We start from the raw sequence: 23,477 nt of genomic DNA, 5'->3' as shown, positions 1-23,477 counted from the left end.
CCACTCTCCAACACCACTTCGTCTAAGGGGAAACTGCAGAGAGATATGCAAGCTTCAAGGAGCCCAAATGATTTCCCAACTGCAAACAAACACCATGGATTCTAGATTAGGAAGCACCAGTGTGCTCTGCATCTCAACTTTAGACTATTCATTAGCGGCTTTCTCAGGACAATGAAGACTACTACTTTAATATAAATGATGAGTCTTATAGTGCAGCGGTGAGCCAGGTGGTGGTAGCGGTGGCACACACCTTTAATCCCAGCACTCTGGAGGCAAAAGCAGATGCATCTCTGAGTTCAAGGCCAGCCTGGTCTACAGAGTGAGTTTCAGGACAGCAAGAGCTCACAGAGAAACCCTGTCTCAAAAAAAAAAAAAAAAAAAAAAAAAAAAAAGGAAGAAAAAGAAATTCTTTGTGTCATTTGAACAGAAACTAACATCCTATGCATTGCAGATGTCCAGCAGCAGTCCCCACTCCACCCATCAATGCCAGTAGTAGCAGCCTAGACTAAAACTGACACCCAAGCTATCTGTAGACATTGTATTCCTAAAAAGTCAGTGATCACAACACTCCAGAACTAGTAAAAAATGATCCATTTACTAATAATGTTCTGAAAACTTTTAGTTTTGGGGGTTTTGTTTTGACACAGGGTCTTGCTATATACCTCTGGTTGGCCTAAAACTCACAGAGCTCTGCCTGCCTCTGTCTCCCCAGTGCTGTGATTAAAGGCGTGCGCCCCCACTAGATTTTATAGACCAAGTCCATGAATAATATTTTAAAGAACCATCATGTTGAAAATGTATTTAAATAAAGTAGCATGGAACTGTTCATGGATGTATAATAGGAATATTCTAATAACTTAAAACATTCCTGTATTGTGATGTTTAACTTACATACTCTTCTTCAATAGAACATTGCTTGGTAATCTAAAAGTAAATCTATGAAACACAAGAGTACAATCTGCATACCTTGGTTGCTGTAACTAATTTCTCATATAAAAAAGACCAAAATCGGGGCTGGAGAGATGGCTCAGAGGTTAAGAGCACCGACTGCTCTTCCAGAGGTCCCGAGTTCAATTCCCAGCAACTACATGGTGCCTCACAACCATCCGTAATGAGATCTGGTGCCCTCTTCTGGTGTGCAGATATACAGGGAAGCAGAATGTTGTATACATAATAAATAAATAGTCTTAAAAAAAAAAAAAAAAAGCAAAAGACCAAAATCTTTAAATGTTACACTTTTCAACATGAAAGAGTACTTAGCTATCACTGTAAGATGCAAGTGCCATCCTACAGAGCACAGTCGGGTCTCTGCACTCAGGACTAGGTACTGTCACCAACCCCATTGCAAATGTGGTCATGAAGGAGGCACCTGGGAATGCCATAGGCTCAAATATCAATGACAAGCCAGGTGTAGTGACTCTTGCCTTTAATCCCAGCACTGGAGAGGCAAAGTCAGGCAGATCTCTGTGAGCTTGAGGCCAGCCTGGTCTACAGATCAAGTTCCAGGACAGTCTGAGCTAGGTAACAGAAAGAGACTGTCTCAAAACAAAACAACAAAAGAACCTATAAACAAAAACATATAATGATGGATATCTAAAACTAAGTTTACAGAAGAGGAGAAAGCTGTGGATTTTAAAACATTTTCAGAACTCAGGAACCTGGGCTTTGCTGTAACCGCAGAGCTCAGAAACCACCTCTAGGCTTTCAACTGACTCAACTAAATGCAAAACTAAAGACCCAAACACTTCCAAATATCCAAGTGATCCTGTCAGTTCTTTAATCTTGTGTACATCAGACTGTAGCAAAGGCAACCACAATGCACTTCTGTGTTCCTGCACAGCAGCACCTGCATCACAGCAAGCCCAGCTTATATTCCACCATCAAGTGTGGCTCGCCCATCATTTCACTTTGTGATGGATCTGAAAAGAGACAAAAACAGACCATGTAAAGGACTCTTCATACACAGACACAGTTCAGGGGTCATCATATCAGAATCTGTGACAGCTAAAACCATCCCAATGTGACAATAAGCAGCCTGTCTGAGGTTGGAGCAGAGAAATGACTGCAGAGGAGTAAGGGAACTTGGGGTGGGCAGTAAAACCATTCTGTATCTTGATTGAAGGGACCCAGCTACACATATTTGCAAAGGACAGAACTGTCCACCTAAAAACGAATGTATCCAATAGCATATAAATCATATCACAATATAGGTGACTTAAAAAGAAAAGTGAACAGGGGGCTGGATAGATGGCTCAGCAGTTAAGAGTACTAGCTGCCCTTGCAGAGGACCCAGGTTCAATTCCCAGCATACTTACATGCACGCTCACAACTGTCTGTAACTTCAGTTGCAGGAGATCTAGTACCCTCCTCACACAAGACATATACATGCAAGCAAAACACCAATGCACATACAATAAATCTTCAGGATTTCTCTATGTAAGCCTGGCTGTCCTGGAACTGGTTCTGTAGACTAGGTTGGCCTCAAACTCAAGAGGTTCTCCTGCACTAGGTTCTCCCTAGTGCTGGAATTAAAGGTGTGTGCCACCACTGCCCAGCTACAAATAAACCGCCCCCCCAAAAAAAGTTTTTTCCAAAGTTCTGACACTTCCAATGGCTTCTCACCTAAGAACGAACAATTCACATTGCAAAAACACTTTTCTATTTTTAATGATTTATTTTTACTTTATGTGCATTGGTATTATGCCTGCATGAATGTCTGTTTGAGGGTGTCAGATCCTGTGGAACTGGAGTTATATAGATAATTGTAAGCGGCCATGAGGGTTCTGAGAATTGAACTTGGGTCCTCTGGAAGAACAAGCAGCCAGTGCTCTTATAAGCCTTTCTCTAGCTCCTGAAAAACATTTTATCTTCTCTATCTTCTGACCCATCGCAGACACGCAAACAGAAATCAGAATTCCAAAGTAGAACATGTTAAACCCCACCCACCACCTCAGGTAGAAGACTGCAGTTAAGACAAGTCCCATCAACAGGGGCTCCCTGGAAAACTCTGCCCTCTCAACTCTGACTGAGCCCAGCACACCAAACCAGCACAGTGTGCATGATAAGAAACTCAGGGTTCGGGAGCACAGGAGGCTTCCCGGTGCATAAAGAATCTGGTGCATAGAGTGCTGTTTCAGGTTTTGACCACGGAGTATGCCACTAGTTAACTCTTTAAGCTCTGACTCTCTAAGAATGCATCAGCTCTCACCAAAACAGGAAGCACCCAGCAAGCACCCAGCAGCAAGGCATCAGCTCACAAGTTAGGAGTGGTGGAACCGAAGCTCACTCGCCATATGTAAGGAGGTGAGGGCACCTCAAAACGCCCAGTTTTAACTTTCCTAGTGCCAAGTTAGCCAACACTCCCTGAGGAGACCAAGCTGCAGTCTGGGCGTCTGGGCAGCGTGCAGACAAGCGGTGAATGTGCAGGAGGTCACTCACCAATGAACAAGAAAGGCATCAGGGAAGGGCTATGCACTCAGCTACCTCATCTACACACACAGTTCCCAACTGAGGGATGCCACCCCAAGCGCACTGAAGCAGTCTCACATGGCGGACACGAGCACCCTCCACAGGGGATTCTGCAGCTAACTTCTACCTCACAGAGATGCAGAGGATGAACACGAAAAAGACGTGCAGAAGCTCATTTCATGATCTTCTGAGACACGAAATTATGTCACATCAGAGCTCTGCCTAAGATGACTACTTGGCTTTGAGTGCATACTGGGTAAGCATCCAATATGTCTCTGGTCTACAGGTACTACTTTATCTAGCCCAGCTGGCTTTTCGATCTCACCTTACTCCATGCTGTATCCTCCTAGCTCCCATCACTCTAAGAGCCAGTCCCAAATACCGTGAACCTTGAAACAAGCACCAATGAGCCACACTACCGACTGCACACCAAGTCTACACCAACCTACAGGCCAACTGTGGCCTCTGTGCTCAACACATGGAACACAACACTGCTGTGACCTGACAATCACACCTTAGAACTTCAAGTGTTCCTCTGTGTGCTGAGGCAAGGCCACTGAGCCTCTCACAGGCCTGCAGCAGCCCCCAAAGACAGAGATGTCCACAATAAGCAGTCCTAATGCCTAATTGAAGACCGAGGAGCCCTAGACATGGAGTCCCTTCTGGAACAAAACACCAAGTATAGCATCATCCGACCCTCTCTTCACTCCAGAAGTGCAGTTCAGGGACCAACAGGATGCGGACATCTGGACATTTGCCATGGGGAAGTCTCTGGGCTCTTTATCATCCAGAAACCCACAGCAGGCTGACTTGCTGTAGGGCACCTATCCCACTCTCACAAGCCTTAACTGTCAGACTCCGGATCTACCTCAGTCTTCCCTCTAATTTTAACTGAGGAATCAACTTATATATTATATCCTATAGGCACTGTCCTTTCCAACCCAATATTACTTAAATTCCCAAAATTCATCATAGGCCATCATTTCCTGCTTTAGCTTAACATGCAGTTCCTGTCTGAAGGAAGAGCCAAGGTTTACTGTTTTATATCCAGAGCAAAAACTCACTGTTTTGCCCAGTGCCTTAATATGTGACCAAATTAATGCTCAAAACTCCCTTCTCTTTTTTTCAGAAGATTTTTATACAAGTCATTTTTATAACTTAGTAACTTTTATTTAAAGCTAAGAAAAAATGGACCAAATTGTAGTCTTAGGAGTGTGCTTTGGAACACTAGGTTTTCCAGCATTCATAAAGTCCCCTCAGGGAACAGTGTTTCACTGTACTTCTGCTGTGTCCACCACCAGGTATCAGCAAAATAAATACAGTGTAATTTTGCTGGTTTTCCACATCCCCTGCACTGCTGGGGTGGACCAGGCAGAGGCTGTGCACAGGGCAGGTCTGGAAGAAGCATAGGATGCTGTGTGCACAGCTATTACTCAGAAGTCACCCATCTCAGCCACAATACCATTCCTGGGAGACCTTGATGAACAATGGCAGGCTCTTCCTTCCTCCTGACTTCCCACCTCAGCACACAGATTACCAGACAGGGTGTTTTAAGTTGTAAAGGACATTTTTCTCCAACTTCTTCTGTTATCTGAAAACCAATTCCACAAATACACACAGCACTGATGGGGAGTACCTGGGACCACACCAACATCAGTCTTACTCAGGACAAGGAACAAGGGAATGCTAAACTGACTGAAATGCATAATCTCAGAACAATAAGCCACCTGAGTTATTACCACTAAATCTTACCTCAGGGCTGTGAATAAATACGACACCAGCCAGTCTTGGTTTCCCTGGGGACAATGACCGTTGGCTGCTATCACCTTGAACAGCATAGGGTTTCCTAAGTGTTAGTGTCACTCACCATTAAGAATATCCTCAAAACCAATGGTCTCATCATTGCCCCTCAAAATATCCAGTGACAGGTTTGAGCTTGGAAGGAATGGAAGACGCTGAACCTGGGGGAGAAAGTTTAAGAGCAGCTTTAGAAAATTCGAAGGGAAACCAGACTGTGTGCCATAATCCCAGGCACTTCTACTTGATACTTGAAAATTGTGCAAAACTAAGTAAAACTTCAATCTTCCAGTGGAAAAAAATAATTCACACTTTAGGAGCAGACTAAGTTTTAAAGTGTGTTGGCATTGCAACAGTAACTTACTAACTTAATAACCTGCTATGTCTGTCTGTGTTTACTACCACTAACTTACTCACCATGTATGCCTGTGTTTTGGGGCATTGCTTCTGTTCAGAAAAACTACAGCACATACTGTGTGATTGTTGTGGGATATCTGTACACTATGAAATTGCTGTGATTGGTGTAATAAAGAGCTGAATGGCCAATAGCTAAGCAGGAGGTATAGGTAGAACTTCTAGACAGAGAGAGCTCCAGGAAGAAGAAAGGAGGAATCGTCAGCTGATGCAGAGAAAGCAGGACACACAGGAGGAGGTAAGCCACATGGCAGCATGTAGATTAACAGAAATGGGTTAATTTAAGTTATAAGAGCTAGTTAGAAACAAGCTAAACAAAGGCTGAGCTTTCATAATTAATAAGTCTCCATGTGGTTATTTGGGAGCTGGCTAGCGGGACAGAGAAAGACTCATTATATGTGATGAAAAGCAAACTCCCAGAGCCTAACACCACACCTCACTCCAGCACTGGGAGACCAGGTTTATGAGGAATTCCAGTCCAGTGAGCATCACTCTACCAAGCAATGGGCACCTCATTTCTACGTCATCTGCACTGCTTAGAACAAAGGTAAACGTAACCTTTTCACATGCAGTGGTAACCGGAAATGCAGATCAAACTCACTTAATGAGGCTTTTAAGTCAGTGTCATTTCAGCCACTGTGACCTGTTCTGCCATGCACTGAAGGCAGGTGCAGACTGGTAGCCAAGTGAAAGCACAGGCTGTGCAGGCAGAAGTATCTGGATTCACATTCTGACTATCACTGACCCACACACAGCTCTGTGCCAGTCACCGTCTCAAAGAACTGACACAGACGGTGTGCTGCACAGTCTGCACGCATCAACCACTGCCACAGTCTGCGCTCAACACACTCACTTTTCAGTGGCCAACCTCACTTTTCAGTCCTGCTGCAGATCATTTATACTTTACCAAGAGTCTGAGGTGGTCAGCAACGAATGATGCCAGGACTGAAAACCCAGAGGCGGTTATAGGGAGACCTACCCTCCCGACTCAAGAGAAGATAATGTTCTCAACTGCCAACAGCTCCAGTGTTATTTGGTCTTTACAGTGTGAAAAAATTTCTCCAGTTGTCATTCAAAACCAAAAAAGAGGAAGCATGGAGATGAGAGAAGAAGAAACAGAAATAGAAACAGGAACCTATAAATGGAGAAGAAGGGAAAGGGTCTGGGAGGCGGTTAAGTCAGGGACAATCGTGAAAGAGCACCAAAAGTGGGGCTTGCAAAATACAAGGAAGGGGTCAGGGAAACAGAGGTCAGACACTGAGCAAAGGTCTTTGACAAAATGGTATTAAAGCTTCTGGCCATCCACTTTACTAGCAACATGTAACTTAACAACAAGGCAGACAGGAGGTGCTGTGGCAAACACTGTTTCCCAGAATCTTCAGAACAGCCCTGTGCTGCTCTCACTGCCCTTCCATTTCACACCAAGGAACTGAGAGATGGCTCAGCAGTGAAGGAAGAGCATTGGCTGCTCCTCCAGGGAAACCAGGTTCCTAGCACCTGTATGGAGGCTAAGGACAATTTATAACTCAGTTCCCAGGGGCTATGCCCTGTGATCACTACACACACAGTACACCGACACATATGCAAACACTCACATACATAAAACAAAACTAAATGAACCTTAAACAACAGATATACTTTAAAATGTTACTCTTGAGTGTTTAGATTAGTTGGTACAGCCCACACTGACTCGAGCCATTCACATCTAAAGCCATTTTTGAGCCTTATTCTTGCAAAGTACTTCAAGTAGCTTGCAGAACCACAAGCCTATACAGTCAATGGCATTCATGGCATTGAGTGCAAGACTCAAGTTTAGCTAGGCTAGAGAAAGGAATCCCTGGTAGCAGGAAATAAATGCATGAAAGCCTAAAGTAGGCAGCAAGAAGCCTATACATCAGGCAGCTGGGTTTTATCCTGAGGACAAGGTGAGGAGCATATACAGTGAGGTCTATTTTACAGGCACCCTGGGTGCAGGGCAGAGGGCTGAGAGGAGCAGGGGGAGAATCCCTGTAGTACAACAGTCAGGCAGTTCTAGTAAAGACTAGGCATCTGGGGGTTCAGGGACAAGGCACCGAGTGAGGCGACTGAGGCTAATGTTCCAATGTCTGCCACCCGAAAAGGCGTGAGGAGTAATGAGTTATTCTACATGGCGCATATGAAATCCGAGGAGCCTGTGGGTCTTCCAACCAGAAAAACCTATAGCTTCACAGGTCAGGAGAACTACTGTAAGTCAACAGCATATGAGTAACAGAGAGACAGGCAGGAAAGAGTGAGGCAAGAGCAGAGAAGGACACTAACAAAACTACCACTTCAGTTAACAGACCAAAGGTACCACACACAGCTGCAAATGGGTTTCAGAGAGGAAGGGGACATAGGTTTGAGGTATTGAAATCACAGGGAAAAGGAAGCTTTGTATGTAAAATAGTACAGGGTTCAAGTAAAATGGGGTAAGAAAACATCTACATCGTTAGGGAGCAAATGCCCCTATAGGCCAGGAGCCAGAAGACACTGGCACAGAGAAAGAGGAAGTAAAGGAAGACATAAAGGAAACACGGGCTTCCAGCAGATGAACCTATAGAAGCCAACAAGAGAGAAAAGACATCTGGGTGAGTCATGGGGGCACATTCCTTTAACCACAGCACACAGTAGGCACAGGCAGGCAGATCTCTGGGAGTTCAAGGCCAGCAAGGTCTACAAAGCAAGTTCCAGGCCAGTTAAGAGTTACACGATGAGACCCTATCTTAAAACTAATTAATTAATTGGGGATTGATACAATTTTTAAGACTGGATTTGAACATGTGTAACTGCCATTGATGAGCAAAAGCAAGAAGAGAAAAAAAAGGTGTCTGCTACAGATAGGGCTGTGGACAACAGGTAGTTGTTCCCAGAAGCAGTGTGATGCAATGGAAACCAGAACACCAGCAGGGGACAGTTCTCACAGGTGGAAGGACATCTGCACACAACTACTCCTTAAGCAATAGGTTCACCCAGCTGTATATCTGCAGTAACCCACTGAGGGCAGAGAAACACAAAGGCAGACAGCCACGTTTTCAGACACTGTGTCTATAACATGAAGCCACCCTCCTTCAACAACCTTTCCTCTATGAAGCAGGAAGCAGGGTCACTCTACAGAGGCAAGCAGAGCAAGCTGCGAGGGAACACAGGACATAACCTCTAAACAGCCACCATGAAAACATCGGCACACGTGGGCCAGAGCAGACTCACCTGCTGCACGGCCTTGAACTCCATCTGTAACTTCAGGGGAGCAAACAGACCCTGGATGTTCCTCAGGGTGGAAAAGTTCATCTTGTCCTGGTTGAGCTGGAACTAGAGAAGACAGAGCAACTCTGACCCAAGTGCTGGTTACAAATGCACCAACACTGTCCTTACAAAGCATAACAGTGGCATCGCTGAGGCCGAGTTAACATCTGTAACTGATACTTTCTCCTTGATAAATTCTATAACCTCTATGCTGTACATCAGTGTGTGTGGTGTCTGAATGTGTGTACATATGTGTTCATGTAGCTGTGAGCCTGCACAATGTGGCCAGAGGTCAACACCAGGTCTCTTTGTCAATAGTTCCCCATCTTATTTTGTGAGACATGGTCTCTCACTGAACCCGGCTGGAACCCACATTCAGCTAGATCAGCCAGTGAGCACCAGGGATCTGCCTGTCTCCCCTCCACACCCAGCAATGGTACCACAAAGGTCTTCTAATGTGGACTCAACGAAGTGTCCACACCTACTTCTGTTTTTCTAGCAGAAGATAAAACGAAAGACATAGGTAACATACTTACATTTTTTTCTGATAATTCAAGAGGGTGACTGGGCAAAAGTTCATTTTTCACAGAAGAAAACCTAAAGGGGGAAAACCAAAATATTTACCAGGAGATGACACATGACTCTCTACCACAGGTCAAAGCTGCACATGTAAATGTAGAGTCCCAGGGCATGGGCTGGGTTCAGTGGGTGAGCATTAGCAAGCATGAGGCCTGGGGCACGATCCCCACCAACACCCCAAGACTGTCATTAGACAACAGTAGTGTGCAGGGGAGTTTTTTTGGAGGTGAAAACCTTTTTCTTAAGGCAAAGGCAGGCAGATGTTTGTGAGTTTGAGGCCAGCCTGGTCTACAGAGTGAGTTCCAGTAAAGCCAGGGTTACACAGAGAAACCCTGTCTCGAAAAACTAAAAAGCATTTGTTACAGACAGTGGTACTCAAGATTTCAATTATTAGTGGGAGGCTTTCCAGAAATGGATACTAACTCGTGTCCTTAGACTATAATAAAGAATTGTCCAGGTGGTGGTAGCACACCCCTTTAATCCCAGCACTAGGGAGGCAGAGGCAGGTGGATCTCTGTGAGTTCGAAGCTAGCCTGGTCTACAGAGCCAGTTCCAGGACAGACAAACCCTGTCTGGAAAAACCAAAAAAAAAAAAAAAAAAAAAAAAAAAAGAATTTACTAAGCATGTGTTTATTATCACTGCCACTTTTTCCTAGAACAGAATAGCTAAGGCTCTTCAATATGTACAGTTCCTGTTCTAAAGATTCGTCAAGCCACATGCTTAAGGGACCACAGTTAGAAGCAGACCAACAGTCACTGTCATGTAAATACTGTCTAAGCCAGGGAATGGGGACTGGAAGGAACCCTACAGACCTTGCAACAGTCGCTTGCTGGGTACTACCTGTGGACAGAAAGTCATCAGAGAGGTAGACCATGAAAACAGCCCTCCCGAATGTAGTCTTACTGCTAACTGGGAAGAAAAGAAGTGACATTTCATGTAGGAGCAAAAACTCACCAGGCCTTGGTTGGCAGCTAGCCTATTAATTTTCTTTAAAGATACTTATTTTTATCTTGTCTGTGTTTGCCTGCACATATGTATGTGCACCTTGTGCGTGCCTGATTCCCACAGAGGCCAGAAGAGAGCACCTGTTCTCCTGGAAATGAAGTTACAGGCGGTCAGGAGCCTCCATGTGGTGCTGGGAACTGCCCTCTGTAAGAACAAGTGCTCGCAACTGCTGAGCCATCTCTCCAGCCCTCTCCTATTAATTTTACTACAAATCAAATTATACCTTCAATTCAGGAGGTGTCCAGTGTCTTTTACTGCAAATCCAAAGGGGATTAAGTATGTACCCAGACCCAGCACTGGAAGGGCATTGCACGGCAGGAAACATCAGCACTCACATTAAGATGTAAACTCTTTAGAACTAACTTATGGGTATTTATGGGAAGCCGTACTGAGCTTGTAAGACTGAGTAGTAAAGTGATACGCCATGGACAGACTACTGGAAAGGTGTCTAAACACAAAGGCAATTATAGACGCAGGCAAGCCAGGGAGCTGGAAGACAGCAACAGCGGCAGCTAACACTTAGTGCTCAAAAACAGCGGGTACCACTTAGATGTTCTCAGGGAATAACCCCTTACTCCTCACAGTACGAGACACACTGCAAGTCCTGTCATACATGAGAACACTGAGACAGCAATAAAATAACCTGTTTCCAGGTTATTTTATTGCTTCCAGGGGACAGCAGAGCTGGAACCAAAACTAAGCAGTGCAGCACAGCATCCTTCCTTTCTCTCCCCCTTTTCTTATATTTGTTGACAATAGACTTATTTCATACAATATATTCTGATCACCATTTCCCCTCCCCTAATTTCTCCCAGGCCCCCATCACCTCCCTACCCACCCAAATCCACACCCTTTCTTTTTTTTTTCTCATTAGAAAACAAACAGACAGGGCTAGAGAGATGGTTCAACCGTTAAAGGCTAGGCTCACAACCAAAAATGTAAGAAAACAAATAGGTAACTAATAATAATAAACACATTAAAACAAACAAACCAGAATTGGACAAAAAACAGAAAAAAAAGAGCCAAAGAAAAAGCGTAAGGTCTACATACAGACACAGTGACACACACATTTGCACACACAGAAATCCCATAAAAACCAGAAATCATAATATATAAGCAAAAGGCCTGTAAGGTTTAAAAAAAAAAAACGCCCAGACAAAGCATTAAGAAGCAAACAAACAAACAAAAAACCCTCCGAAGTCATAACTTTGTGTGGTTAAGTGTGGTCTGTATACACTCCTACTCCACAGAAGAAAACTCCTTTTTCCTCTGTGAGAGGTTATTAACTGGAGATAGCTTCCAAGTTAGGGATGGGGTTTGTCTACTTGTCTTAGCACTGGGCCCCCATGCATGCTCTGTGCATATTGCCAGTCTCTGGGAGTTCTTATGTTGCATCAGTCCTGCTGTGTATAGAAGGCTTGTTTCCTTGGTGAACACCATACTTTTTTTTACTTTTTTTTTTGGTTTTTTGAGACAGGGTTTCTCTGTATTGCTTTGGAGGCTATCCAGGAACTCACTCTGTAGATCAGGCTGCCTCAAACTCACAGAGATCCACCTGCCTCTGCCTCCCGAGTGCTGGGATTAAAGGTATGAGCCACCAACACCGGGCAATACACGATACTTTCTTAAGAGAAACTTGTGTGTGCATGTGCACACAGTTAGTGCACATGTAGATCAGAAGTTAACATTGGTGTTTCCTTTGTTGCTCTCCACCTTATATTCTGAGGCAGGGTCTCTCTCTGGACAAGAGATCATCAGTTGGCTAGGCTGACCTTACTTTCACACGGGCGTTGGGGATCCAAACTCAAGTCATACTTGCCAGGTCCAGTGTTGATCATCCTAACGGCTATACTCTAGTGTCTCCCAAAGAAAAGTTAATTACTCCAGCAGTTAGTAAAGTAAGAAAGTCAATGGCTCTCTGAGTTATGAGCAGTAAGAATCTCACTAAATCAAGGCCTAGGGCTACCTGTATCTCAGTGGTAGTGTGCTTGCCTCCCATTATGTGACATCTTAGGTTCAGCCATCAGTGCTAGCCCCCTCACTATAAAACCCCACAGAGTCTTCCAATCACCCTACAAGGTGTGTGCACTAGGAGGACGCCCCGCTCTTACTCTGTGGGCCTCTTCCTCACCACACTCCATCTGAGTGTATAACTCACTACAGCCCAAATCCAACACACATTTATAGCAATTCAAAAAGAGGACCTTGAAAAGAAGCCACAAGAAGCATTTCATTAGGGCAAGGCACAGCCACAACTCCCCACATACCCTTTCCGGAGAAGGTCATGACTCTCGAAGGGCCCGCTTGCTGAGAGCTCTGTCACTGGAATACTGTCCTTCAGCTGCGACCCAAGGCCTCTGGCATTCTACAACACAAAGTCAGCATGGCAGTTAAAGGAGACAGAAGATAAGGGCTGTGCCCTCAAGGAGCCCTGGATCTGCACAGACAGAGCCTAAGTACTGTGGTAGCCAGCATACAAGGTACAGTGAGTAATACCACACTTGGGGGAGAAGAACTGGCCCTCTCTGACTTCTGAATGTGTCTGCAGGGAAAGCATTTTATTTAAAAAAAAAAGATATGAATACAAAAACAAACTAAAACCATCTGAGACCAACTAACATATTAATGAAGCGGCAAAATTCAAAGATGCCCTAAAACTGACAAGTCTTGGAAGGTTTATGGCAAGATCAATAAGATTCACTTCACTGGAAAGAGACTGCCCTTAGGTTTAATGCAAAGAAATGAAAGATTTAACACAACAAAAAGGCTGAGAATGGAACACTGGGGAACACCAATCCTTTAGGACAGATCTATGGAAAATAAAAGACATGGAATTAAGTCATGACACCTAGGGAAATGAGGTTATAGGAACCAAGAGAAAGGGGGAGTGGTTGGTTACCAGAAGTAAAAATAAATGCAGCTAATTGAGATATCATAAAAAGCTGGACTGTGGTGGCACGTGCCTTTACACTCAGGAGGCAGAGACAGGTGGATCTTGTGAGTTCAAGGCCAGCCTAGTCTACAGACTCCAATGCTACACAGAGAAACCCTGTCTGGAAAAACCGAGAGAGGAGGAGGAGAAGAGGAGAGAGAGAGAGAGAGAGAGAGGGAGGGAGGGAGGGAGGGAGGGAGGGAGGGAGGGAGGGAGACCCCTGTAAAAAGTTTAAAAGCAGCCTCTGGAACTGATACGGTCACCCTATGTGTAACATCCCTATCTTCTCGGGTACAGAAAAATGCAAGCCAGTGGGTAACCATCTTTGCAATGTCCTTCTGTAAAATATCTGGACTCCTTAAGGTTCTAGTCCAGTGTCAGTTAAATTAAGTCCACAAAGACCTAAAACCATCCTCATTTCGGAGTGTTTCTCACACTCCTTTACAATGGTTCGCGGTATTTGCCAACACAAGCTTTCTGGATGTGGGCAGATGGGGCTGCAAGGAGTGCTTGTATCAGGTCCGTGCCATGGTGACTCAGGAGTTCTGCTCAAAGAGAAACAGAAAGTGGCAAAGGAGGAAAGGCCAGAAGGGGGAGAGAGGGAGTCCCAGCACTAACCCATGCAGACAAACCGGGAGCAACACATGGCGCAGGGAGAGAGATGTTTGTAAACCGAGACTGAATTGTATAAATGCAAGCCTGCGGTCGTGGCCAGAGCTTGGGGCTGTAGACTCCAGTCACCCGAGGGAGCGGGAGAGTGGCGGTATCCCAACACCCACACAAGGCTCGGCTTTCTGAGGTGCACTGGGCGTCCGCGCCAACTACCGGGAAGGGACGCGCAGGCCTGGGTTGCCCCGGGGACCGAAGCGCGCGGTCCTGCGGGAACCAGCACTACCCGAGAGCGCGCAGCCGGCGTCATGCCCACGCCGGACACCCTTCGGGAGCGCGCAGCCAGGCTCATCCTCGAACCAGATACCCGCCGGGACCGCGCAGCCGTGGTCGTGCCCGCGCCACGGACACACGCCGCGATCACGGTCGCTCGCGTTCACTCACCATCTTGGAAACAGCTCTGCGAAAGCCTCTCAGCCCGCTATAGTCGGCCGGCCAAGCTGCTCACTTCCGTTTCCGGGGCCGACCCACCCATATCCGCCGGAAGTGCGTCCGTCCGGCCAGGAAGGAAAGAGGGCGTGGGAGGGGTAGGGAGTCTCTCTGTGCCTGGGCTCCCACGCTTGCGATCCCGGGGGAGCGAGGGACAAGGGCACCGCCAGGGTGTGTGCTGGGCCTGGACTCGCGTGGACGGTTTTAGATAGGCGTGTGCAGATGCTTAGACTTCCCACGGGCCATGCCAGGAGGTCTAGGGCGAGATTTGCATAAAGTTCTGCTGACGACGCAAAACTCGGACAAGAGGCTTTTACATCTTTATAAGTCGAAGATTCGAGGCTTGGTGCATGTGGAACCCAAAGGAAGGAGCGAGCTTGGTTACTGAACTACAGCCGAAGGAGGACTCCGGGGATTGGGGGATGTGGGTGTTATTGAACTTGGGGGAGGTCATAACCTTTGTCCCTAGTCAGGTCGGGCCATCCGTCCTCAGTAAGCCAATTGAAAGCGGAAGGCAGAAAAGAGATATTTAATATTTAGTCCATGTGGGTGCACAGAGAAGATGACAAAGATTTGGGGGCTCCTTGAGACTAAATCCTTTTTTCAATAAAATGGGTGTAAGTGTGTAGCAATTTAAGTCAGTGATGCTGCACGTGAGTCATTTCCCTAAATCTTTCCATTAAACTTAGTAATTTCTTAAAATGTGTTTTGTTTGACTGTATGTGTGTGCCCGGTGCCCTCACGCTCCTTTACGAGGTCTAGAGGTATCTGCCAACACAAGTCTGGGAATCTCCTGGAAGTAGAGTTTCAGACAGATGGTTGTGAGTCACCCTGTGGGCGCTGGGAACGGAAACAAGCCCTCCGTGAGAGCAACAGGTGCTGTTAACCATTGAGCCATCCTTCCATGACCCTTGGCTCACATTTTGAGAGGCCAGTGCAGCATGGAGGACAAGGCTAGAGCAGGTCTCTTTTGGGGGAACAATGAGACAGCTGGTCACTTTGATAGAGAGAGGAACACTGTTGTTCTCTTGCTTTCACCTGGGACTGGAGCCCAAGAGATGGTGGCTCTCCAATTCTGGGTACATAATTTTTAATTAAACGGTGGAGATGACCTCACAGATGTGCCCAGACTGTGTCTCCTAGGTCAGTGGTTCTCAACCTTCCTAACACTTCGACCCTTTAATACAGTTCCTCATGTTGTGGTGACCCCCATCATAAAATTAGTTTGTTACTTCTTCATAACTGCATTTTTTGCTACTGTTATGAATTGTACTGTAGATATCTGATATGTGACTTCCCCAGTGGGGTTGAGATCCCCATATTGAGAACCATTGTTAGGTGATTAAATCCTCTCAAGTTGGCAATCAAAATTAACCAATGTAGGCCTGGGTGGGCTTTGTAGTTATGAGCATTTGTTGCACTTCCAGAAGACCCAGGTTCATTTCCCATCACCCAGGTCAGTGGCTCACAGCCGCCTGTAACTCTAGTTCCCAGGGATTTCATGCCCTCTTCAGGCACTGCACTCATGTACACAGACACATATGCATACATAAAGATCAATTTTAAACAGGCTGACCATCACAATGCCAGTATTGCTTTGATCCTATGAGCTCGTTATTAAGTATTCTCTACACTACACTGCATTTAAGATCACTGCATGTATATCTGTTTATGGAACTGGATCGATGGCTCAGAGATTAAGAGCGCTGGCAGCTCTTTCAGAGATCTTGAGTTCAATTCCCAGCAACTGCATGGGGACTCACAACCATCAGTGATAAGATCTGGTGCCCTTTTCTGGCATGTAGGCATTCATGCTGGCAGAATACTGTATACATAATAAATAAATATTTTTTAAAGATCTGTATTTACATGTCTGTGCCCCCAGGAAAATTCTAGCATCTTATGTATAAGGAAATTCCTTTTATCCTTATAGTTTCATTCTCTAGTACTGAAAGAAAAAATGCTCAGCAAATATTAGGCTTGAATTTATATCACTCAGTGTGTGTGGTCAACAAATATTAAATGACTATGTTTTTGAGACAAGGTTTCAGTTGCCCACAAGCTCACTGTGTATCTGAGTGTTAAGTGTACACTCTTAGTCCTCCTGTCTCTGTCTCCTGAATCTGGAATTACAGTCATGGGTCATGGTGCCCTCAATTTTTTCTTCAGCTACAGTTTTAGGGCAGGAGAAATGAATGATGTCATGAACCACATGGTGACCATTGCTGCTTGATATTGTTCCAGCATTTCAACATTGCGGACCACACTTATCCAGCACCCTTTTTACTTTCGTTTCTAATGATTCACAATATTTTATGCCTTTTCCTTTGGGAAATTTTGTGCAGGCTTTGTTAAAGAATAAAAATGTGTACAATGGTAGCCTCTCTAAACAAAATAATTCTTTGGGAAAAAGTCCCCACCACTGTGAAACCAGAGTCCTATTGTGTCTTCCTAATTACACCAAGAACAGGAAAGTTAGAGGTTTACCTGAACCCAAGGATGAAATGCCTACACTTCAGATCCAGAGCCTGGGGCCATTAAGGGCAAGAGTTAATAAATACAGAGAAACCAAAATGGTATGGTATAACAGAAAAGAGTAAGACACCAGGACCTTCCCTTTTGGGAGTGCATGAGGGGAACAGACCCATAAAGTAAGACTAGGAAACTGTAGTCTGGTGTCTGCTCCCCAGAAGAAGTCCTTTTCCAAAGTCAGGCTTTTGGATAAGGGTCTCCATTCCCTGGGGGCTTGAGGAAAGTTCCTGCTTGTAAAGCTGCCGTTCATGTCTTTAACAAGAGGAACTTATGGCTGGTGCCTATTGTCAAGGTCAATGCTAACTTCCTGGATCCTTGATCTTAAACCACACCCCAGCTTGAATGCCCCTTTTCGCCCATTTAATCCTATGTGCAATAAAAGGTGGAGAATTTTTTCAATCAATCGATGCTGGCAGCCATCTGATTCACCCTCAGATTGTCCCTCTGCTCCTTCTCCTCAGCCCCCCACCCATTGACTCCACACAACCTCTTTGGGACCTGAACCCCTGAAAAGCAGGTCTTTGGCAGAATGACCCTCAAGTAAAGAGCACTAGCTACTCTTCCCAAAGATCTGTGTTCACTTTTTAGCACCCACATGGTGGCTCACAAACATCTGTAAATCCAGTTTCAGTGGCATCTAACACCCTCTTTTGACCTCTATGGGTACTGCAGACATGGTGCAGACATAAGCACATGCCAAACACCAGAACACAGAATTTTCAAAAATGTTTAAATTACTTAAAAGTTGCAGTTTTAAGCGTTGTTTTACTAGATGGGATTGACTGGGAAGGACAAGATATTAATGAAACCCTCACACTCACAACTCAAAGTAAACCTGGGTATTGGGAAGAGACCACGAGAAGATGCTTAAGGACAAAGGTACAGAATACTTGCCACCCAAATTATTCCATAACTTCAGAAACTGTATGGCTATGGCTGTGGCTAAGAAATTTTTCAATTCCCTGTCTTTCTTTTATGAATTATTTATTTATTATGTATACTGTTCAGCCTGCATGTATCCCTGCAGGCCATTAGAGGGCACCAGATCTCATTATAGATGGTTGTGAGCCACCATGTGATTGCTGGGAATTAAACTCAGGACCTCTGGAAGAATAGCCAGTGCTCTTAACCTCTGAGCCATCTCTCTAGCCCTATCTTTCATTTTCAATAAATTTTAATTAGCACACAAAGTACTAGGTTTCATTGTATCATTTTCATAGCATACAGTTATTCTTTGTTCTTATTTGTGCTCCTCTCCCATCCCCCAGGCTTCCATGGCTTTTGGGGGGTGGTGTGTGCTATATTTTTTTACTTTCTTTTTTATTAATTAATTTGTTTTACATCCCAATTGAAACCTGCCCTTTCTCTTCTCCTCCAACTCCCTCCCCCTTCTCCCTTCTGACTCCCCCTCCTCTGTATTTGCTCAGAAAGGGGCAGGCCTCCCATAAGCATCAGCAAAGCATGGCAGGCTGCCTCTTGGGGACATGTTCCTAATGCTGTAGTGCCTTGTCCACCCTGAATACAGGGGGAGGTGCCTGGTCTTATGGCAGCTTGATAAGGATGGCTTGTGTCATCCCCAAGCTAGCCCACAAGGACCTGCATAAACTCTTACCTCCAGATCCTTCATGCCATATGTCCTCATACCTTACTTTCTGATCTTGGCTAGACATAATTTTCTTTTTTTTCAGTTCATTGTTTGCAGGTCTAATACTTCTCTTTTACATACCCTACTACCAAATGAGCCAGCACTTGTCCTTTGCCTATCAGCTCAGTGTTTCCTTAAGTCATTGCTATTTCACAGTGGCAGAATACTGGACAGTTTTATCATGCTGTATTTGGGAAGCAATACATTGTGGCATTTGGAATACAACCACAGGCAGGATTCTTGGGGTTATTTAACATGTCTGTCTCCTCACCTCTACCATGAGACAGACAATGGCAGCATCTGTCTCAAACAGCTACTGGGGACCTGGAGAGCAGCTTGCACAATACATTCCAGCACTATGAAAGCTAGCCTGAGGGAAGGAAGCCTTCAGTTTGGTTTCTCACCAAAATGTGTGATGTTTTTAAGCAATAGGCTCTCGTTGTCTTGTTCTGGTGGACAACCAAGAGGAATGACAAGGACATGTATTGTTTGTGGGGTGCATTTGGAACCGCCTTTTTGAACAATGCAAAAAAGATATCCTACACCTGGCAGTGGGATTTTTTTAAATGACCCATGGTTTCTAAGAGCAGCCTTATCCAGCCATGCTGGGTATCCCCAAACTACTTGGTTTGTTCATTTTTTAGGCTTATACTTTTTAATTGATCTACAAGATAATAGGTTTCTGTATGGCTTTTTCATACAGCCTTTGTTTTTGTTAGCTCTAACGCCATCCTCTTGTCTCCTCCATCCTCCTACCTCATATCTATCAAAACATTTCTACCTCAGTATCTCTTCTCTGCTTTCATATACCTGTGTTCTCCCATCCCTCCTCTTTTAGGCATCCCCACTCCAATGGCGCCTTTCTTTCTGGCTTCCATGACTCTACACTATTCTAAGTTAAACACATAAATCTGAAAATTCAAAACTAGGATCCACTGAGAGGGTGTTTGTCTTTCTGGTCCTGGGTTATCTCACTCAGCATAATACTTTTAGCTCCATATATTTAAAATGCAGATTTCATAACATAATTTTTCTCTTCAGACAGATAAAATTCCATTGTGCATATATACATTGTTTCCATTATCCATTCATCAGTTGACAGACTTGTAGGCTGGTTGCATTTCCTACCTACTGCAGAAATTGCCTAGAGCAGCAATAAGCACAGGTGAGAAGTATCTCTGTAAGGTACAGAGTCCTTTGGGTGATTCTCCAGTAGTGGGATGGCTGGATGTTATGGTAGTTCTATTTCTAGATGAAGGGTTTTTCCTTTTATCTTTAGATCTATTTATTTTATTTTATATTTATGAGTGTTTTGCTAACATGCATGTCCACATACCATGTGTGTGCCGATACCCACAGAGGCCAGAAGAGGGCTCTGGACCCCTGGAACTGGAATTACAGATGGTTGTAAGCTACCATGTGGGTGCTGGGAATTGAACCTGGGACATCTACAAGAACAAGTACTCTTAACCACCAAGCCATCTTTCCAGCCTTTCTTCTTTCCTTCCTTCCTTCCTTCCTTTCTTTCTTTCTTTCTTTCTTTCTTTCTTTCTTTCTTTCTTTCTTGTTTAAAGATTTATTTATTATGTATACAGTATTCTGCCAGAAGAGGGTACAATATCTCACTGCAGATGGTTGTGAGCCACCATGTGGTTGCTGGGAATTGAACTCAGGACCTCTGGAAGAGCAGTCAGTGCTCTTAACCTCTGAGCCATTTCTCCAGCCCTCCAGCCCTTATTTCTAGATTTTTGAGGAATCACCACACTGATTTCCATAGTGGCTGAACCAGTTTGCACTCACCAACAGTAATTACAGTGTTCCCACATTCTTGCCACCATTTGTTTGTTTGTTTGAGACAGGGGCTCACTCACCATGTAGCCCTGGTTGTCCTGGAACTCAGTATGGCTGACCAGGCTGACCTCAGACCCACACAGATCTATCTACCTCTGCCTCCTGAGTGCTGGTATTAAAGTTGTGTGCCACCATACCCTGCCTATCATTTGTTTTCCTGAGCTTAGCTGTTCTAACTTAGGTGGGATCGGCTCTCAAGTAGTTTAAATGTGCATTTCCCTGGTGCTGGTGATTTTGAACCCTTTAAAAGTTGTTCAGCAGTCATTTAACTCCTTCTGAGAATTCTCTATTTGGGCCTATAGGTTTTTATTGTTTTTAATAGGTTTTCTCTGTAACACAATAATAGGTTTTTCTGCTGATGCAGTACACCAGACCAAGCTGAATAGGAAAAGTTAAAGAACATGAATATTTGTAAGGGGCTGTGGGCCCAAAACTATGCGGCTTAAAGCCCACCTTTGTAAGTTTTTTAATGACCTTTAAGTTTGTGGCTTAAAACCAGCTCTGTGAGCCTCCTGTAACCTGTAATTAGACACGGTTTGGCCAAGTGGAACTGCTAACTGCTTCTATTCCGAGAAAGGGTCTGGGGCTTTTCTGTTCGACGTTCCAAGGAAGACCACTAGATGTTCCGGCTGATAAGAAGAATGTTCCAGTCCCAGCAAATACCTGATGTTCCTTCTGTTATTCCCCCCAATTCTATTGTTGCAGGGCTATTTAAGCCCACTCTAAGCCCCAATAAATCGAGACCTTGACATTGCACAGATGGACTCTTGTCCTTTCTCTTGCCGCTTGGTCTCCTTTCTTTCTCTCGCCCATGACTCTTTCAGGCAGCCCCCCTTCGGAACCCTGAATGACTAGACCTGCTGGACGGATCAAATATTTGAGCAAAACAACTCTTGGGTGAGCTCTCTAGCCCCAGAGATGGAGGCAGGAGAAGTCACGTGCCTGAACTAAAGCAGGGAGATATATACCCTGTAGGTAAGGAGTGATGACATGTCCTCCACAAGCTGAGTTTGTGTCCAAGGATGGTCAAAAGCTGACAGCTTTAGGCTGGGTCTTGGGCTACTGGCAACTTGGGTGGGGGGGGGAGCTGCCACAGCCACTAAGAATGTAGAACTGGGATTTTTTGTTGGAGATTTTCTGAGAGGGTAAGGTTTGAAGAGAGTGATCTGGAGATTCCAGCTTAACAGTTGGGTTTTTGTTTGTTTTTTGTTTTTTTATTTTTTGTTGTTTTTTGGTTTTTCAAGACAGGGTTTCTCTGTGGCTTTAGAGGCTGTCCTGGAACTAGCTCTTGTAGACCAGGCTGGTCTCGAACTCACAGAGATCTGCCTGCCTCTGCCTCCCGAGTGCTGGGATTAAAGGCGTGTGCCACCAATTCCCAGCTAACAGTTGTTTTTTTAATATCAAATTACTAACTAAACTTAAAGCAACTTCATGCTTCAGTTGACTTAGGTCTGTGTCTCCACATTTGTGCCAATTGGTCTCATTCAATCTTTACATTTTTTGTTCATTTGCTCAGTATAGAATTGTGTCATTGTGACTTCATTTTTATTCTTTAGAATTATTATTGTCATAGAGTATGTTTTTCCATTATAAGCTGGCATCTTTTCCCTCTTGTGACTTATTTATATCTTGTGTTCATTGACTCGGCTTTGTTACCATTAAGTCAGTGATAGTTTTTGTGTGTGTATTTTGGTTTTGTCCTGGGATTGAACCCGTGTTCTGAAGCATGCTAGACAGGCCCTAAACCACTGAGCTGTATATCTGCAGCCCTCTCAGTGACAGGCTGAGCTGTATCCACAGCCCCCTCGGTGATAAAGAAATGCTATGAGGTTGGGTATAACCAAACCTATCAGTATTTTGCTTCACAAACGTTCAAAGGTTCACGTTTCCAGTCTGTGCCACACCACTGTGACAGTATTTATGCACATACAATTGCACACACGGGGCAAGACTGAGGTTGGGTTCTTTCGCCTCTCTCACATGAATTACTCTATCGTGCCCTCTATTGGGAAAGCTGTTGGTCTCTCCACTCACCTGCAATTCCAGCTTTGTCAAATATTGATTCTTGGCATCTTTCTGTTGAGTTGGTCAGTTTGCCTATCTCTGGCAAATTTCATGCTGTCTGAGTAAATACAACTTTATAATATCCCCCTCATACCTGCTGGGGTGAGACTTTGACTGTCTTAGATATCTGATGGACTACCCTGGGGACTTGGGTTTTTTTCATGTAAATGTTGCATCAGTTATTAAAGTTATTTGGATCTGAGTTGGATCTGCAGAACTTGGGGGAAACTGACGTCTTTAGGATGGAACTTCTCTGTTCATGTGATGGGTTTCTCCACCTGCTAGTGTGACTTTACATGAATTTCAGCAAATTTTGTACATGATGTTCTCAAAAGAGTCTTGTTAGATTTACTCCCAGGCACCTTACATTGTTTTTAAATGGTATCCTTTTAAAATTGAAATTTGCATCTCTTTTGGCTGATATACAGAAGTGAAACTGACTTTGTTCATTCATCATCTACATAGCCAAGTTCTCTTCCTCCCTCCCTTGCTCCTCCTGTGTGTATGTGTGTGTGTGTGTGTGTGTGTGTGTGTGTGTGTGTGTGTGTGATGTTTGTATTAGCACACAAGTGAGTGCTCACATGGATTCATGAGGGCACAGTGCCTGTGGAGGCTGGAGATTGCTATCAGAAGTCTTCCTCGGTTTCCCTCTACTGTATGCACTGAGGCAGAGTCTCTTATTTGAACCAGGAGCTCAGCTGGTTCAGCTAGCCATCTAGCTCCAAGGATTCCCCAGTCTTCACTCCCTCAGTGCTGGGGCTCTACGTGTGTCTTAGCAAACATGTTCAGCATTTGCACAGGTCATGAAAGTTCAAGCTCCTGTCATCATG

At 44.7% G+C, this 23,477-nt stretch overlaps 1 protein-coding gene across 1 annotated transcript; it reads right to left on the bottom strand.

Moving 5' to 3' along the window:
- Positions 1-1,754: 1,754 nt before the first annotated feature.
- Positions 1,755-14,643, bottom strand: Pomp (proteasome maturation protein). The gene is made up of 6 exons (XM_027413695.2): positions 14,511-14,643; positions 12,793-12,890; positions 9,477-9,537; positions 8,905-9,006; positions 5,336-5,429; positions 1,755-1,919 (listed from the first exon to the last, which is right to left on the bottom strand). The coding sequence occupies exons 1-6, from the start codon at positions 14,511-14,513 to the stop codon at positions 1,852-1,854; spliced, it is 426 nt and encodes a 141-aa protein (XP_027269496.1). The 5' UTR covers positions 14,514-14,643; the 3' UTR covers positions 1,755-1,851.
- Positions 14,644-23,477: the final 8,834 nt, after the last annotated feature.

Source organism: Cricetulus griseus, chromosome 4 (genome assembly GCF_003668045.3).
Source record: "Cricetulus griseus strain 17A/GY chromosome 4, alternate assembly CriGri-PICRH-1.0, whole genome shotgun sequence".
Lineage (NCBI taxonomy): Eukaryota > Metazoa > Chordata > Mammalia > Rodentia > Cricetidae > Cricetulus > Cricetulus griseus.
The sequence above is the reverse complement of the archived record's forward strand: the minus strand, read 5'-3'. Positions and strand labels throughout refer to the sequence as shown.

Bases quoted from the DNA above. Each gene is read 5' to 3' on its own strand.
- Pomp (XM_027413695.2), bottom strand. The intron at 9,538-12,792 runs GTATGTGGGGAG...TTCCCCCTTTAG, and splicing joins CATGACCTTCTCCGGAAAGG to GTTTTCTTCTGTGAAAAATG. The intron at 1,920-5,335 runs GTGAGTGACACT...GTCTCTTTTCAG, and splicing joins TTTTGAGGATATTCTTAATG to ATCCATCACAAAGTGAAATG.